We start from the raw sequence: 16,980 nt of genomic DNA, 5'->3' as shown, positions 1-16,980 counted from the left end.
GTTCTTCCACTCTTCCAACTTTACAGTATTTGCAGATTTTATTTTGTTAAAATTCATACATGAATATTCATAACTTCTTTTTGTACATTAAAACTCATCTTGGAAATAGTGGTTTTCTCATAAAAGGGATGCTTCAAAATTGCCACGAGCAGGAAGAATTTGTATGCAGTTTTATTTATCAGGCCCTGCCTGGTGACTGAGTGTGACATGAGAGTGGCTGTGTCACCAGCTCTGTGCGGAGCCTGGTAACCTGACTACCTAGAGCAGCTCTGGCAGCTCTCTCATCACTGCAGTCAAAGCAAATAAAGAAGCCTTGCGAGTGCAAACACCGCATTCACATTTCTCAGCTATTTGCTGTTGATAGAGATGATGTACTTTCTGTTCTGCTCATATTATTTTTCTTGTTTTTGAAGTTTGTTGCCCAGAGTTGTTGCAGAGGTAGAACTACCCAAACTTTCAGGTTGGAAATTAGGAAACATTCCTTCTCAGACAGAGCAGTGAGGCACTGGCACAGGATGCCCAGGGAGTGGTGGGGTCACCGTCCCTGGAGGTGTTTGGAGCAGTGGGGATGTGGCACTGAGGGATGTGGTCAGTGGGCACGGTGGGGGTAGGTTGGTGGTCGAACTAGATGATCTTAATGGTCTTTTCCAACCTTAATGATTCTATAAAACTGCTGAGGACTGGTTACTTTAGATGGAGCTCCACAGTGCTGTAGCTTGTTCACTTCCAGTCCCCAAGCACTGCACTGTTTTTATGTGAATTGTAGCACATCACACTGTGCTGTTCATTTCCCTGTGAGCTGGTAACATATCTGCGTTAACTGAGCACAATGTCGGATTGTTGTGTGCTACAGGGAATGGGTCATTTGGGCAGGATCTGCTGGAGAAGCATCACGCTGCCCTGGTAGAGATGGGCAGTCCATGGCTGTGTCTCCCTGAGCTGGTTTCGCTGGAGCTGCTATCTCAAAGAGGCAGCTGTGCTCACCAGGCTGCCAGGAGGCCTGGAGATACTGCAGGCCCAGGTTTGCAGCTGCTACATGCAGATGTTGGAGACTTGGAAATTTGTGTCCTGATCCTTTCCGTGCTGCCAGCTTTCTGTCAAGAGGATGTGGTGCTTTGTATGAGCTGCTTCTCGTTCTGCATGCTCTTGCTGTCAGGAGGAGAAACATTGGTGCAAATCTCACGCTCATCAAATTCAGGGTGCATCTCTCTTTTGACGTACTTGGGCGTGCTTTTTCAACTACGTAGGTTGCTCCAAAAGTAATGCCTTGTATTTATTTCCATGAAAACTACAGGAAGAGAGAAAGAGCACAATAACATTATTTGATAGAGCAAATTCTCAGCTACAAAACACTACTTTTGAACATCGTCATCACCATTAAAATGGGAGGCATTACTTTTGGAGCAGCTCTTGTAGTGAAGGCGGCATTGCCAAATCTGCCCCAAGCAATATCACCAAGTTAAAACTTTAATCTCCTCGGCAATTACATGGACTAACATGGGATAAGTACAAGCTACACAAATAAAAACAACTTAATCTTGACTTTAATTATTGGCCAGTAATATTAAAAATGTCCTGTTAATGAGTTGCAATTTGCACTGTAGGTGATTTGCTGAAAAATTCACACAGGAGTAGAAGAACAGCAACATCTTAGCCACACTGAAGTTTTACATCCCATTTTATGGAAAATGGTGTTGATGTCTCACCCATGATACTGTAACGGTACAGTCTCTGCTGTACTGTAGAGACTGTAACTACCAGGGCCATCATCAGATATCCCTCATTTTCTGTCTAGAAAAATAATTGCTTTGTTTTATGCTTTGAACAAGACAAAATGCTGAAATGTTTAAAGGATGAAAATTGAATTTTTATTTAGGAAATTCTCTAGCAAATGTAGCGGTTAGTGGTACTTGTATTTGGCTAAATTCAAAAGCAATGTGTATTTGGGATGATAGTGCTAATCATGTAAACTTTGTAGCTGAGTATGTTCCTGCCTAGGTATATGCATGTGTCTGATTCAGTATGCATCTTGCGTGGGACGAGAAAAGAGCTCTTCAGATTCTTCTGTTCTGCCATATAACAATTCATAGTATAGGGGCTTTGCTGTCCTTTATTTAGTAAACAAGATCCTGAAAACACAACATATGTTGTGTGAATGATCGTTTTCTAGAGGGCTTACTAGAAAAGTCTGCAGCTGGGGGTTCTGACCAGTTGCCATTTAGCTTGTACTTGCTGTAAAAGATGCAATTTGTGCAGTAAATGTGTAAGTAAGCAAATACCCATGACTCAGTGTTAAATGTTATGTGCTTTAATCAGCGTGTGTATTCCAAGCGTGGTGTATTCCTTGCAGGTGCTGGCAAGATGCTGTCAGTGAGAGGAGAGTTTGACAAGAGGTGGTTAAAGGATGGAGCAGTGCTCAGCAGTAAAACTGCAAGGGTCAATCTGGGTTGAGAAGCAAAGTATGGAAAAGAATTAGTCTAACAAAGGAAAAAAGGCTCAACTGAATTACAGTTGAGAGCCACAATCACTAGAGAAGAATGCCGCAAAAAAGAATAGGAAAAGCTGAGCTGACGCAGGTGAGGAAAGCAAAAACACTGCTGGAAAGTGAGAGGTGGTTAGGAAGATAAAAGCAGGGACAGGAAAAGGGTGGCTGGGTTGCTTCAGAGAATGAGTTATGGTATGGATGGCAGTTTGAAAGGAGATAGTGGAAAAAGGCATGTTAGGTGACATTCAGGGAGAAATCAAGATGAGGAGGTGATTCAGAGATACCTAAAAATGAGAAATTAATCCAAGAATTGAAACACAGCAGAGTTGTGCATGTTTTTAATCGTATTGTCTAGGAAAAAGGCCAGCACAGAGGAGGTAAGAGATGCAGGTATTGAAATTACAAATTGGAGGGATCTAGGAATAACCATTCACAGGGGGAATTATTAAAGAAAGAAAGAAGACTGGTTCATCTACCCTAGCAGGGGAATGCAAAATGTAACTGAGGAAAAACAGGTTTTGAGACAGGATGTTGAAGAGGGGTAATCGCTCCTTGTGAGAGGTGGCACGTGAGCTAGGGTCAAAGCAGGTTTTAGTGAAGGCAAAGAAAGAAGCAGAAAATATTTACTGAAAAAAGGAGGTAAAGTGGCAATCCCAGGGGCAGCAGAAGCACTACAGTATAAGCCTTCAATGTGAAGGAAAGAACACCCACATCTGTTTAAGCTCATGATTGACATCCTTATGCAGTTCAGGTGGATAAATATTGGCCCCCAATGAATTTGGGCCAGAAGTTAGAGAAAAGTATCACTCTGGAAAAGAGAACATCCAGTAGGCATAGGAGGGGCAAAAATTAGTTTTGTCTTCAAGATGTTGCTTGCAAATTTTATGGAAGGTGCTTTTGCCTTGTGATAGTGAGCACTAGACTCCAAAATAAGGAGGTGCTCCAAATCCTGGCAGGATTAATCAGATGCAAAGTTTGCAGGGAGAGACCTGATGAGGAAAAGCAGCCAGCCAGGGAGAGAGAAGTGCTCACAGTGTCGCTGAAGGGCGTTGCTCATGGGTCAAAGTAAAAATAATTTGGCTTTTTCAAGGGTTTCTTGCAACAGATGTAAGAAGTGGGGGCTTTCACAGCCTGGTCTTACAGACTGCTTTCCTTTGGAATACTGTCTCTTACACAGTCATCAGTAAAGCTGAAAAATAAAGTCTGTACATTATTGAAAAGCACTGCTCCATCCAAATTTAAGTGTTATTTTTTAAGGAGAATGTTGTTTTGATATCAGGAGTAGTAACTGGGACACGACAAAACATTTTGTTGAAGTGCCATTAGAAAAAAAAACTTGTTTTAAAAATAAATTTCATCTTGCAATATTTCATAAATCAATACAAGATTCCTCTTTATCTCTTCCTTAAATAATTTAAAGAGTATTTTCTGAAATTGAAGTGGATGGTGTATTTCCAGTGTTGTGGTCCATCTTGGAATAGAAACAGTCCTGTTCTGGGAAGAAAAAGATGGGGATTTTCCTATTGAAGCAATCAACCGATTTATCTTTCTCCCTGTGCAAAAAAGTTGATCACATTAATTGTGAGCTAATGACCTAGGATTCACTCACTGTTTTATTTTTGTCAGTGCTCTTCTTGACACGTCTGCCGCTGCTCTTTAGAAGAAGACTCATCACAAGCACAGCTTACAGGGAAACAAAAGTGTGGACTCTTGCATCGAAAGGTGTCCCACCAAGGACCCTTCTTTCATTCAGCAAATTCATTCACAATCTTAACACTTTTTCCTAAGGCTGATCCAATGGAGAACTGGCTTATCTTTGTTTACTTGTAATTAAAGAGGGATAACTTCTAGATGAACATCTGTTGGGCAGCAGTTAAGCTAAAACCACGTTCTGAGGTTTGTAATTGGTTCTTGAGAGCAGAGGCTTTCGGCAATTGTTGCTGCAAACAGTAACCCCTTTCTGCCTCTGTTACTGACCTTCTCACTAAAAGCCAAACAACCAAGTAGTGTGATGTCAGCTGCAGAGCCTTCATAATACTAGAATGGCATCGTGTAGCATCATAACAGGGAAACTGTTTTGCTGTGTTATTTTCACACATCTTCCTACTTGATTTGGTGCTGATTCTTGCTTGTCTGAGTTAAATGTAGGTGCCTAAAGAGTGAAAGTAGGAAGACAGAGACTGCTTTAACTCTGCCTGAGAAAGCAGTGTGGAAACACATTACTTGTAAAAGTTACTCTTAAAGGATGTCTATAGTACAAAGCAACATATTCATCACTTATATGTGGGAGTGTGGGGTATTTTTTTGCACTAATCTGATGTTTTTTATTTGTAGTCTTGTAAAACGTGTTAGAAAATCATTTTGTTCTGGAGATGTCTGTTCTCCAAGTCACATCCTGCTTACCTTATTCTTGAAATGTTTGGGGTGCTGATCTTCCCTTTAAAAATAAACAAAACCTAATTTGAATTAAGTGTCGTATTATTTGGGTCACAGAGAGGTACTGCCTATACATGCCTCCTATACCTAAGTTTCTGTGCCCTGAACACAAAGTATTGCCTCTGGGTTTAGCATCACCTCCCATTTTGGGTTCCTCCTTCCCCCTAAAATTCATATGGCTCATTTCTGGTTGCAGGGAAAAATGGGAAAACTTCTCTGATTCAAAGTTTTGCTCATGCGAGAATTTCTCAGCCTAATTATTCGTAGTGCTGAAAACAGGTGATTTTTTATTATTTTTAGAGTTGTTTAGAGGTGCAGTATGAAGTTCTCCACTACAGGAAAGTTGAGGTTGTAACGTAATTATGACTGATTATTTGTGATAATGAGGAGGTTAATGAAGGCGGTTAATTACATAATTTGTTCAGGCAGTTTTTAACCGCCTAAACCTTTGTTGTTGCACCACACAAAGCCAGCAGGCAACAAATTCTGAAAAACTGGGCAGGAATATTGGAACCAATTTGCAAATGCTAGGAGGTACATCTATAAATGATACATATATAAGTTTAGTATAAAACTTCTTGTTTGTTTGTTCCTTTGGTTGTGCTCACAATAAATGGGCAGTGCAATTTTATTTCAAGGACGAGGGTGTTTAGACTTGCTTTTGTAGCCGTCCTCTAGAAATGTGCAATGAAACTCAATACCTTTTACTTATTTCCCTAGATACTCTAATCCCTCCCTGCTTTACCAGTATCTTTGAGCTGTTCTTCCCTTTGTATCCACAGCAACATGAATTCCTGCTGGAACTGCTTACTTTGAAAATGCAGGTGCAGTTGTTTAATGTTGCATTGGCTCAGGCTCTTCACTTGAAGACTTTTTCACCAAATGGAAACATGTGCTTTTACCATACTTCGTATTAATATGTATGTTAGAGGCATATAAGACATTTTTCTTTATATGTACTACCTGTTTCTCAGAACCTTTGTTGTTTTCACATTATTATGGGTTTTAAGGCAGCAGTAGGGAACCGACAGCCGTCATAAATAAGCCATCCTTTTGTTGGCCTAGAAACAATAATGCTGTGTGGAGGAAAGGCGTGGATGCTGTAGAGTGTGGTAAGGTGCCCAATATACACTGGCAAAATACTCAGCACTGTTACCTCCCCTCTCTGTGCCAGTAGTAACCATGGCTAAGCACCTGCAGTTTGCCTGTGTTTTTCAGGCTTGCATTTAAGTGCTTGTATATAGGTTTAAAATCCTAATCTGAGGCATACCTGTTGCAGTTTAATCAACCTTTGTCATATATGAGGCTAGTTTTTGCTTCTATTTTTACATTTAATGTTTCTGATAATTTTCACAAATGCCAATTTGTTTAAACCCAACAAATTTTGATCATAGCTGATGAGGAATTTTACTTCCCTGTTGGCAAATGTGACCATTACTTGCATGAAAGTGACAGAAATGATTGTCTATTACCGGCCTTTTTTTTTTTTTTTTTTTTTTTTGGAAGGCTTTGAAGTTTTTTTTACCATAAGGGTATTGAGGCACTGGCGCAGGTTGCCAAGAGAGGTGGTGGATGCCCCATCCCTGCAGACAGCCAAGGTCAGGCTGGACAGGGCTCTGCGCACTGGAGCTGTAGGTGTTCCTGTTCAGTGCAGGGGAGTTGGACCAGATGGCCTTTAAGGATCTCTTCCAACTCAAATGATTTTGTGATTCTATGATTCTAAGTCATCACGTTTTCAGAACATCACAAGCATCTAATCCTCCATTTCAGTCCTTCAAGGTGAAGGCAGAGATTGAAGCTCTCACTGTGGTAGGTTTTGGAAGTGCTGATTCTGCGAGAATATCTTCCCACTGTGAAGTCCTTCATTCCTGCATAGATGCAGGAAGTTGATAGCCTAAGAACATGCTGAGGCCATCAGCAGCTCTGTGGGGTGATGACTCACTGTCTGCATCAGAGCTCCTTGCTCTGGCAAATGTTGCAAGTGGCCCAAATACTGGGGGAGGATTGTCTTCTAATTAAAGGCTTTGTTGTTCATCTTTTCGTGGAAGTCACTTGAAAAAATCAGTTTGGCTTCCACTTTCCTCTTGCAAGCTTGCTGCCATCCCAACTTTTCCACTCTGCTTTGCCTCTGACCTCCACTTCTGCTCAGACAACACTTCGCACTGATTTCTTCTTTCCAGAAGAAGTATGGTTTGTGCCATCCACAGTGTGAACTGCAGTATGATTAGTGGCCATGCAGCTGCTTGACTGTGTGCCCTGGTCCACACAGACATGCTCGTGGAGGATCTGCATTGCAGTGCCACAGGGCGAGTGACAAAGCCAAGAGCACTGAATGTTCTGAGCTGGAAGGGACCTGCAAGGATCATCCAGCTCCTAGCTCCACACAGAACCACCCAAAATTCAAACTGTGGCTGAGAGCATTGTCCAAATGCTTCTTGAACTGCTGCAGGCTTGGTTCTGCAGCTGTTTGTGGATCACTTCTGGTGATTCCAAGCTGAGATCCTGGACCCAGAAGGGCAATGTGCCTGTTCTTGGAGCAGCATCAGATACTAGCTCTGGGTTTTTCTGTTCAGCTTCTGACATCAGCACACCCTTTTGATAGCTTTAATCCAGTTTTCTTTGTGTCTTGATTTTTTTCAGTGTAAATGAGGAATCAAAGATATTACTCATGTCATCATAGTATTCTAATGAGTTGCTAATCAACATTTTGATGCCTACAGGATTTAATTCTAATTTCCCATTCATTAACGTTTGGGGCATATGGGAATGCTGTGGGAGCGCTGAGATAGCAGTAAATTGTTAGTAAATTGTACAGAGTGAAAGGCTCGGAATTAAAGCCTCAGAATTGATGGGGGAGAACTGACCAAACACCATATGACTGTGGAAATAATGGATGACTACATATGGGTTAGATAAAGGTAGAGCTTCTGGAGAAGAAAATAGTATGTGATCAGACCAATAAAGTGCACCATGGTGCAGTCATGCAAAAGAGGTATGTTATTGTTGCCTGGAACCTTTTATTCTACCATTTTTCTGCAACATTTTCATCCTAAATACTGTTAACATAATTTAAACTTAATGTTATTACAGCAGGTGGATTTGGAGACCTATTGGCAAGAGGGCATGCAGTATATAGAGAAACAGTTTCAGCTCTGAGCTGGAAAGAACCTTCAGTGACAGAAGAATGTCTGGGATGTCTGTGTACTGTTATAGCCCTTTTCCTCATGATTGCATGTAAACTAAATACCAAGCAGCCATACTATTTAGATGTGTACAGTGTATTGCAATTGCTAGCATGTGCAGCCAACTAGAAGTGTTCCATGAGTGCAAATGGCATGCTGCACACTTTAAATTCAGCTCAATGTAAACTTTTGTTTACATTAAGACCACTTTATATCACGCAGCCAACATAATGTGGCCATAAATGAAGAGCAAATTCTATTTACACCTACCTCTGCAGAGTGACCTTAATTTAAACAAGAATCAGGCCCATAATCTGTATAAATATATGCACTCTGTTACATTAAGGTTATTTATGACATTGCACTTGGGCTGAGTATGCATGGAGATTTACAGTAGATAATCCATAATCCAGAATTAAACTATTAATATGCATTTTGAGAGTGGTAGCCATAACCTCAAAATTCCTTGGTTTAAGTATGACCTTTAACTTTGTTTGAATATATTTTTTAAATGTGTGAATAACAAATTAACATTGGTTGATAAAAAACATTCTGATTCCTTTGTACCATTTGCATCAATCCATACTTAACTTACACAAAGCCTTGAAGATTAGAAGGCTTAATCACTCATAATATTTATTTGTTTTTAAATGTCAGATCACATTTAGTTCAACGTACTGTCAGTCTTGCTCCCCCCCCAACCCTCTGGTGTTAATGAAACTACGGTGGAAATTCTTATTTTTCTGTCCGAAGACACATGAATCTTAGCAAAATGGCAAAACACTTTGCAGCTGGCCTGTGTAAAGAAGTTACTTTCTGTATCCTCCTAAAAATAGAATTAAACTCTGTCCTGCTCCTCTGGTGTGTCCTCTTCCTCTCAGTAGACATGGTGCAGAAAGCAGCTTGATTACTAGTTGTCAGGAATTCTTTATCCCTTTCCTGCAGCCATGTCTTTGCGTATGAAATGTGAGCTGCAAACAGCAGTGGCTGTGTTTCTTCTGTTTCTCCAGCAGGACTTGCAACTTCCTGCGTTTTTGAATGTTGTATGATGGTACATGGGAAAGAGTCTGTTACTCATAAAGACAACACAAAATAAGTACTGCTCTGGACAAGACCCTGCACATTTTTGAATGCTGCTTTAAGCATAATGCTTTGCATTGTTGCAGAGTTTAACTTCCCTCATAGCATGTACTCAATAAATGACATAAAAATGATCATGACACAGAGTTTTTTTACCAGATGTTTGAGTAATTGCAGGTTTCCATAATGATTTTTAGGTTTTTTTAAGTGCTTCTTGACTGTACTTCTGCAGGGTTCCAAAGCACGTTCTTTAATCCAGTCCTGTTAAGCAGAATGTTTGAAATTAGTGATACTCACCAGACTGAGCAATGGATTTCATTTTTCTTTACTGAAAGTTTAGTTTTCCCATTGCCAGCTTTCCTTGCGTTCAGGAATGAGAAGAATAGCAAGAGAGCAGGTGTGTTTAGAGAGAAGGCAAAAGAAAATGGAAGTGGCAAGGGCCCTATTGTTGTCCTGTATGAGTCAGTAACGCTGACAAGGAGGGACAGAAGAAGTCTGCAGATAGTAAGGAACAACCCAGTTATCTCAGCATGGCATTGAGCTGTAGCTATCTGAAACTTTGGTTGATCAACAAAAGTGAGGCTGGTGAGATGTTCGCACGGGCTGCCCATGGAGGTGGTGGGGTCACCGTCCCTGGAGGTGTTCAGAGCCATGGGGATGTGGCACTGAGGGACGTGGGCAGTGGGCATGGTGGGGGTGGGTTGCGAGTGGACTCGATGATCTTCGTCATCTTTTCCAACCTTAATATTTCTCTGATTCTATGATTCAAAAATGTTGTGTCTGCATCATCTGGGGCCACTGAGGACACTTCCATAGCATCACAGAATCACAGCCTGTTCTCTGCAGCCTCGTGGCACAGCATCAGCATGGTTAACACTGTGGTTATTGACAATGCTTATCCTACTTGTTTCCTAACATAACATGTGCAAGGAGGGACAAGGTTTGAGTCAGTCTGGAGTGGTCTGTTTCTGGGACACCGTATTCTGGCATTTGAGCTAAGACTTGGTGGTCTTGCAATAGCTGTTGTAGTCAGGGAAGGTTAGTCCTGCATAAGGTCTTAGGAAAGAGTTGGTTAGTTACATGAAAGAATTTAAACATGTCTGTCAGGATTGAGACAATGTTGTGCTACACCTCAAATAAAGCCACAAGTATGGACTGGGAGAATCAGTTATCTGTCAACGCTGCTGTATGTTAAAATGCACTCGTGTTACAGCTATACCAAACAGAATCCTCAGCAAACTCATGCTGGTATTACTGTGGCATTTTGTTTTTCTTTCCACAGTCCGCACCTGAAATTCAACAATCTGACCTTGATTTCAACTCATGGCCTTCCAGGAAAAGACCTACCAGGCTCCAAACATAGAAGATTTTTAATTAACAGGTTTGATTTAACATATAGACACTTCAATAACTTCAACATAACACTGTAATTTTCTGTGAACTGGTCCTAAATTTTTCTAGAAACATACGCAGATAGTCTCAAAATAATCCAGTCTGTCCATATGGCCTGCGAAATGAGTTCAATATTACTATTACTAGGGAAGTGTCACAAAGTATTAATAAAGTGGTAACTTCAGTAGTGGCCTGAGGAGCCAGCTCATTAAGTGATAAAACAACTAACTGTCTATTTGCTGAACCTTAAACCAGGAGTGTCTACAAAGACCTGAAGATAGTGTGATGTTGACCTGCTTAAAACTGTCTCACCATATTCTGAATTTTGCCCTATCAAGGAATTTTTGATAAAACTAAGGAATTAATTTTTTTATTGTAGAAAGGGCTGTTTTTAAGTACAGGTCTAGGAAATGAAGGGATTATATACTCACACAAAAGCGTGTGCACTTTTTCCTAAGCATACTGTAAGAAAAGATTTGTAATAACAAAATATCCACCCTGATGGAAAGTTGCTGTTCATGGCTGCCTCGCCAGAATTAGCTGTTAAAATCTGAAAGCAGATTAAGAGTGAAAATGGAACTCTGCAGGGTATGGTTTTTGAAAGCATCCCTGTGATTTTGGAGTGTCAGTCTCCCGGGAGCTGTGCTCCTCAATTATAAAGGTGCTTTTGAAAACCCTAATCTCTCCTTGATGTCCATTTTATTTATAGATTTCTGCATGATTACAGTTTAGAACTGACAGTGGGTGTCTTCCGTTCTTTATTTCCCTCTGGTATTTGTGAGCACAGAGGATGCAGAGCGCCTCAGAAAGCCTGAACATTCAGTTCTAAAATTCTTCAGGTCACAACAACTTTTTTTTTTCTGTTTGTTATTGTTGTCAGTCCCTAGGACAATTTTGGGAACTCATTAACAGCAATTAATGCGTAGCAGTCAGTCCTGGTGTTTCAGAATGTATATCCCGGTACTAGTAGCAAAATACTCTCTTTGGTGGTGGTGTTTCTCTTTCTGGAGCTCTCTTAGTGAAGATTCCTATTTTTTACACCTGCACTGTTTCTCTCTTTCTTTCTCTTCTATGCCTGCTAATTTTGTTTTCTTTTGGATAACCAATATGATAATTTCTCCTTTGCTTCTGTAGTATTCACATAATTTTCTAGAGGAATTCAGTTACGTAACATATAAAAAAGGAATATTGTACAAGACAAAAAAAATTAGATGATTAAAACATTTTCTTTGCGGGTACAAAAGTCTCCTCCTCGCATCAAGCTGCAAATAAAAAGCAGAGTAAAGCATTTTTTTTCTGACTTCCTTTTTAAATTATGTGGTATATGGCCCAGCACTGGGAGGGATTATTTGGTTTTAGCAAAAAGTTGTCAATTTGTAACTGAGCATTTCATAATGACTAATCTTTTACTATAGGCTGCAGTAAACTCACAGCAAGAGAACAGACTTGAACCACTAGGGGACTTCGGCTAACTCACCAGATGTCTAATTAATGCCTGCTGTCAGCTGCTGAAATGTCACTTACAGATATTCTTTCTTCACAGCCACTGTTTTAATGATGAAGATTATGCACAGATGTCACTTTGTTCCTGGGTTAACGTTGTAGTTGGTAAAATGACTGGCATAAATCGCTCTGCCAAATACGTAGTTGTTTCCAATGAGAGAAAAGTACCGTATGACTACCTCATTCTCTGCACAGGACAGAACTATCAGGTAAGATTGTGTGCAGAGTGAAAAAACAATAATATCTTCTTCTTTTTTTACAGTAAACAGGGTTTTGGTGATTAGCAAAGGAGTAGAATACTCCTTAGCAATTGTATAAGCAGTATGTTTGCAGCCTGCGATCAGCAGGTTGTACTACTTCATGCAGCTCTAGAGTTTGGAGCAGAGGAGAGGGAGGTTTTACAGAACTTTCTGCCAGCAACGGATCACCTCAGGATCAGATGTTAAGCAAAGCTGCCAGTATTTTTGCCACTGTGACCTGCAAACCTGCTGAAGAGTTGTTCCAATTGACATGTGGCCCCAGCCACTGAGCCTTAACTCCAGCTGGTATAACACCATTTGACCTAGTTTTGGCAGTGGAGGGAATTTCTTTTCAAATTAATCACTTGATTCACATGATGCGCATGCCTAGGCACATACATGGGGCTATGTATTATTGCTGTGTATTCTTATTAACACGGTTAAGTTTCAGGTGAGGTCAGGTGACCTCCACTGATACTCAGTGGAGTCTCGCAGTATGTTGGAGGATATAAGTGAAAAGGACCAATTTTCCAGCTGAGATTCTTTGTTTTTGCCTTGATGGCAACTGAAGCAATTTTGCCATTCCCCTAGCTTACAGCAGCAGCACAGATCTCTGAACAGTGTAACATGAAGTTATGCAGCGTGGAACCAAGTGCTCAGTCTTGCTGCTGAATCAGACCTCCCTGTACTAGATAGTTGCTTCCAGTTTTGTACTGTAATTGTGATTGTTTAAGTGCTCCTAGAAAAAGATATTTGGATGCAACTCTGACTCGTAACATAAATTGTGCAAAATAAGTACACTAGAGGAGGGAGAGATAAGGGAAGCAAGGGAAGACTCAGCTTTTATCTGCCTTCAAGAAGAAAATAACATCTATTCTTACCTTCAAGCTCTACCATAAAAAAAAAAAAGTAATTATTTTTATCATGTGGTTTCCTTTTTATTACATAGAGATGATTTTTTTAAAAATTCTTAGTAGAACTTGAAGATATATGTCATATATATCTATTCATTCATCCATTTGTTCCAGGTCCCATCTCCCACTGGAGCAGATACCAGTAAACTCCCAACTAATAGAGAAGCCATTAGTAAATGGCCACAAAGATATACAGGGAAAATCCCTTCCAATCATTTTATTCTCAACGATGATCAGGACTGCTTAAAGGCAATGGACTGGCTGAAGGAAAATTTTATCAGTTCAAAAGGTAAGGGTTTTGGTAAACACACGCACACTTGCAGAAATATTCTCTAGGCTTATTGTTTCCTTAACTCCATGGTATAATTGATGCTCAGTTAATTAGAACAAAGTCTTTCATCTTCTGCGCTTTGTTTTCCAGATTAATTTACAATTTGTTGTCATTTTTGATACCTAGCATATTTATCTAGGAAAAAAAAAAATCTTGAGATAGATTAATCATCTGTAATTATTATATAAAACAAAATGAGTCCCAAATGCAAAGCTGGCTGGAGTCATTAATTAGACAATTAAATAATAATTTAATTAGTGGGTGTGTTTTTCTCTTATAGAAGAACATCTAGATTTGAGGCATAACACCAAGAAAGCAGGTCTAAATTAGGAGACTTTTTTTTTTTTCCTTTTCTGTAATCTTTGTGTTCCATGCCATCATTTTACAGCTATTCCTGTAGAACTGCAGTCCCTCTGTATTATCTTTTTAACCCTTAAGATCACATTTTTGTCAGCTATATCTGTCCATGTGCGCATTGGTCATATATTCACTGAATGTGCATGCTGTGGAAAATACCTAGAATGGTCCAGAATTCCAAGTTAAATCCTTTCCACAACTGAAAGGAGATCAAACAGTAAATGAATTCACCCATCATGTTTTCTTTGTGCCAGACCGGAGTCAGGGAAGAGTTCAGATCGGGAAAGTCCTTGAAAGCAGAAAGAGGAGTTTCCTAAAAATGTAGCTGGACTGGCTAACGCAGCAGAGAGTAGAATAATGCAAATTGATAGCTGATTGCTGTGGTCTGCTAAGTTCATGCCATGCTTGGCAGACTTTTAAAGAAGTTCTGGAGATACTAGAGGTTTCTTTATCATCTTCTGAGTCTTGCTGTGATCAGGACAGGAGACAGTAAACATCGTAATGTCTCAGCTCACGTTTTCTTCAAACAGCTTCCCGGCCTCAATGTGAGTAGAGCAGTCTGCGTGGCTTTACGTGGTGTCCAGCTGACTGGCACAGCTGTCTTTGTCTAAACAGATGAGGTGGTTAGTTTTCCCTATTTGTTACTGCTCATCTTGCATATAAAACTGTGCATTGCCCAGTCCTGGAATGTGCTCGAACACACCTGAGCAGAAATGCCAGAAAAAGAAGGAACCAGCATCCAGGATGCAAGGCACGTGGAACAACCACTCTTCAGGTGAAAGGGAAGACTTATGGCACATCTCTTTTGGGACCAAGGCACCTTTTCTAATACTAAATTAGTATTAATAATTTCAGCACTGCTGCTGGGTTTTGGTATGATCTAAATTGGATATCTTAATTAGGTGCTATCCTCTCTTCAGCAATACACTAAACCCACAGCTCCCAGTGAGCCCAGTCCAGAGGGCTGCTGGATAACTTCAGTTTCTTTCCATACAGCTTTCTCTTGCTGTATCCTCCTCTCACTCATCTATTTGTTACTTTTACCAGATGCAGTTTGGGGTCTCCACGGCACTACCACCTTTCTTCTTCCATGGGCTCCTCCTCATGGGGCAGGAGAGGTGCCTGGGGCGAGCACCAGCCCTCGTCCATGGGCTGAGGCTTCTCTGATGGGTGTAACCTATTAGAACTGTAATTGGAACTAATTGAAATTCATCTCCTATTAGCACTGCACTTTCCATGAAAATAAAAAGTAGAATGGGAGTGAAGAAAGAAACAAAACTGCTTTAATGGCCCAAAATGGAGCAATTATTTTTTTTTCTCTTTACCTAAACATAGTTTACTGCCTTATTAAAAGCGTTTGTAGGAATACTATCACATTAAAATTCCAGTGCTCGAATCAACAACCAGAGCTGCCGATGCTTTAGCTAACATAACATTTTCTTCTTTAGCTTCTGCAAACTAAAAAGACTCAGGTCATCCTGGGATCACTGAAATGTTGTGCTTCCACTTGTGGAAAATGAATGAGCCTGCTCTGCAGTAGAACTCTGACATCCGAGTAATAAATGATAAAACCACACTAACAATCTTTATTTATGGCTGCTTTTTTCCATGGAAGATGATTGTGTTTACTCACAGATAGATACATTTTCATGTAGTTAAATAATAAAAGCATCCTGAGGAATCGCTATCTGTCCAGTGAACATAATTTCAGTCCATAATGAATATCGGTAGTTCCTAGACTAGTAGTGCTGTAATCTAAAAAGCCCCTAATATTGTCATAAGCAGAAACTGTAAATTGTTGATTTACAAGAGGTCAGCAAAGGAACATTGCTTTCCTTAATGTAATGTAATTGTATTTAATATTACCATATAAAACAGAATTTTAATTTTCCTTGAGAAATGCCGGGCTTGAATCTGATCTCATATATACAGAAATGCCAACATGTAATGCAATCACTGAACTTCTCCCCGAAGAGACCGGCTCTGCCAAACAGTCATGATCTCTCTGTTGGCCAGGCTCACGTATCTTAGAGTCAGAGTAGCCCTTTGTTAGGCTGGACCTTTGGTAAGCACTTCTCATTCCCACCAGGAAAGGAATCCTCAGTCCATCCTGCAAGAGCTGTGGTATTTTGCATGGATTACTTGAAGGAAGAGTGGATCAGAGAGCAGAAAGATGCTTTCTCTTGGGAGCAAAGGGACAGAGGGAGCAGAGAGGAAAGGAACAGTTTTCAGGCCCTGCTTGGAGGAATATTTATGTGTTTTATATTAAACATCCTTAGATAAAGCACACAGCCACTCCAGTGTAAGCCAGGTCCCTTGTCTGGAGATTGAGCTTTTGCAAAAGGAAGCAACAGTTCCAGCAATCTGTTCCCCTGCCTGCCCAAGTAAGTGCTTTGAATATAAGCAAAATTGAGGAGGAAGAGGATAACAAAATAAAATGTGGTGTATTTTTCCTTTTTTCATTTTTTTCATTTTTTTTGGCTCCAGAGGATTTTCAATCAGAATAATTTCAAATTATGGGGTCAGAATGAATGTCATACCTCTGTGTTAAGTACTTGCCTACTTTGTGGGATGTTTTGTACAAATTCTTCACTAAATTATCTTAGCTACTGTTGCTAGGTAACATTGTTTGCTTCATAGCATCAGAGAAATAAGAGGGTCAAAGAGAGCAATTTCGTGTTATTATCATCTGAGTTACACTAATAAGGTTTTCATTGTACATCTTAGATTTTTTTCCCCTTTTTTTCCCCTTAGGGAACGTCATTGTCTATGGGAATACAATTGACATTTACACCACGGTTGAAACCTTCTTATCTCTCGGAATCGATGGTTCTCGCATCCATCTCGTGCAGCCTCCACTCAGCTCAAATGTTACTTGCCTTAACAACAACGAAATCGAAAGTGCTGTTCAGGAGGCACTGTCGGAGGCTGGTGTGTCTGTTTATTATGACAGTATCCTGGCACAGTGGGGCAAAGGCGACGACCCAGACCTCATCACATGCGCTGCTTTCACTACTAATACAAAACCATTCCAATTGCAGTGCTCAGTAAGTATACGCTT

At 40.3% G+C, this 16,980-nt stretch overlaps 1 protein-coding gene across 9 annotated transcripts in view; it reads left to right on the top strand.

Annotated features, from left to right (window-relative positions):
* The window catches only part of CFAP61 (cilia and flagella associated protein 61), a 119,966-nt gene that overhangs the window by 56,254 nt on the left and 46,732 nt on the right, over positions 1-16,980 (top strand). For all 9 annotated transcript variants that reach the window (XM_021392227.1, XM_021392226.1, XM_021392223.1 and 6 more), the window contains 4 exons: positions 10,466-10,564; positions 12,119-12,287; positions 13,346-13,520; positions 16,674-16,966. In XM_021392227.1, the coding sequence (XP_021247902.1) occupies positions 10,466-10,564; positions 12,119-12,287; positions 13,346-13,520; positions 16,674-16,966 (736 nt within the window). The remainder of the gene's footprint in view (positions 1-10,465; positions 10,565-12,118; positions 12,288-13,345; positions 13,521-16,673; positions 16,967-16,980) is intronic.

This window comes from Numida meleagris, chromosome 3 (genome assembly GCF_002078875.1).
Source record: "Numida meleagris isolate 19003 breed g44 Domestic line chromosome 3, NumMel1.0, whole genome shotgun sequence".
NCBI classification, from domain to species: domain Eukaryota; kingdom Metazoa; phylum Chordata; class Aves; order Galliformes; family Numididae; genus Numida; species Numida meleagris.
The sequence above is the reverse complement of the archived record's forward strand: the minus strand, read 5'-3'. Positions and strand labels throughout refer to the sequence as shown.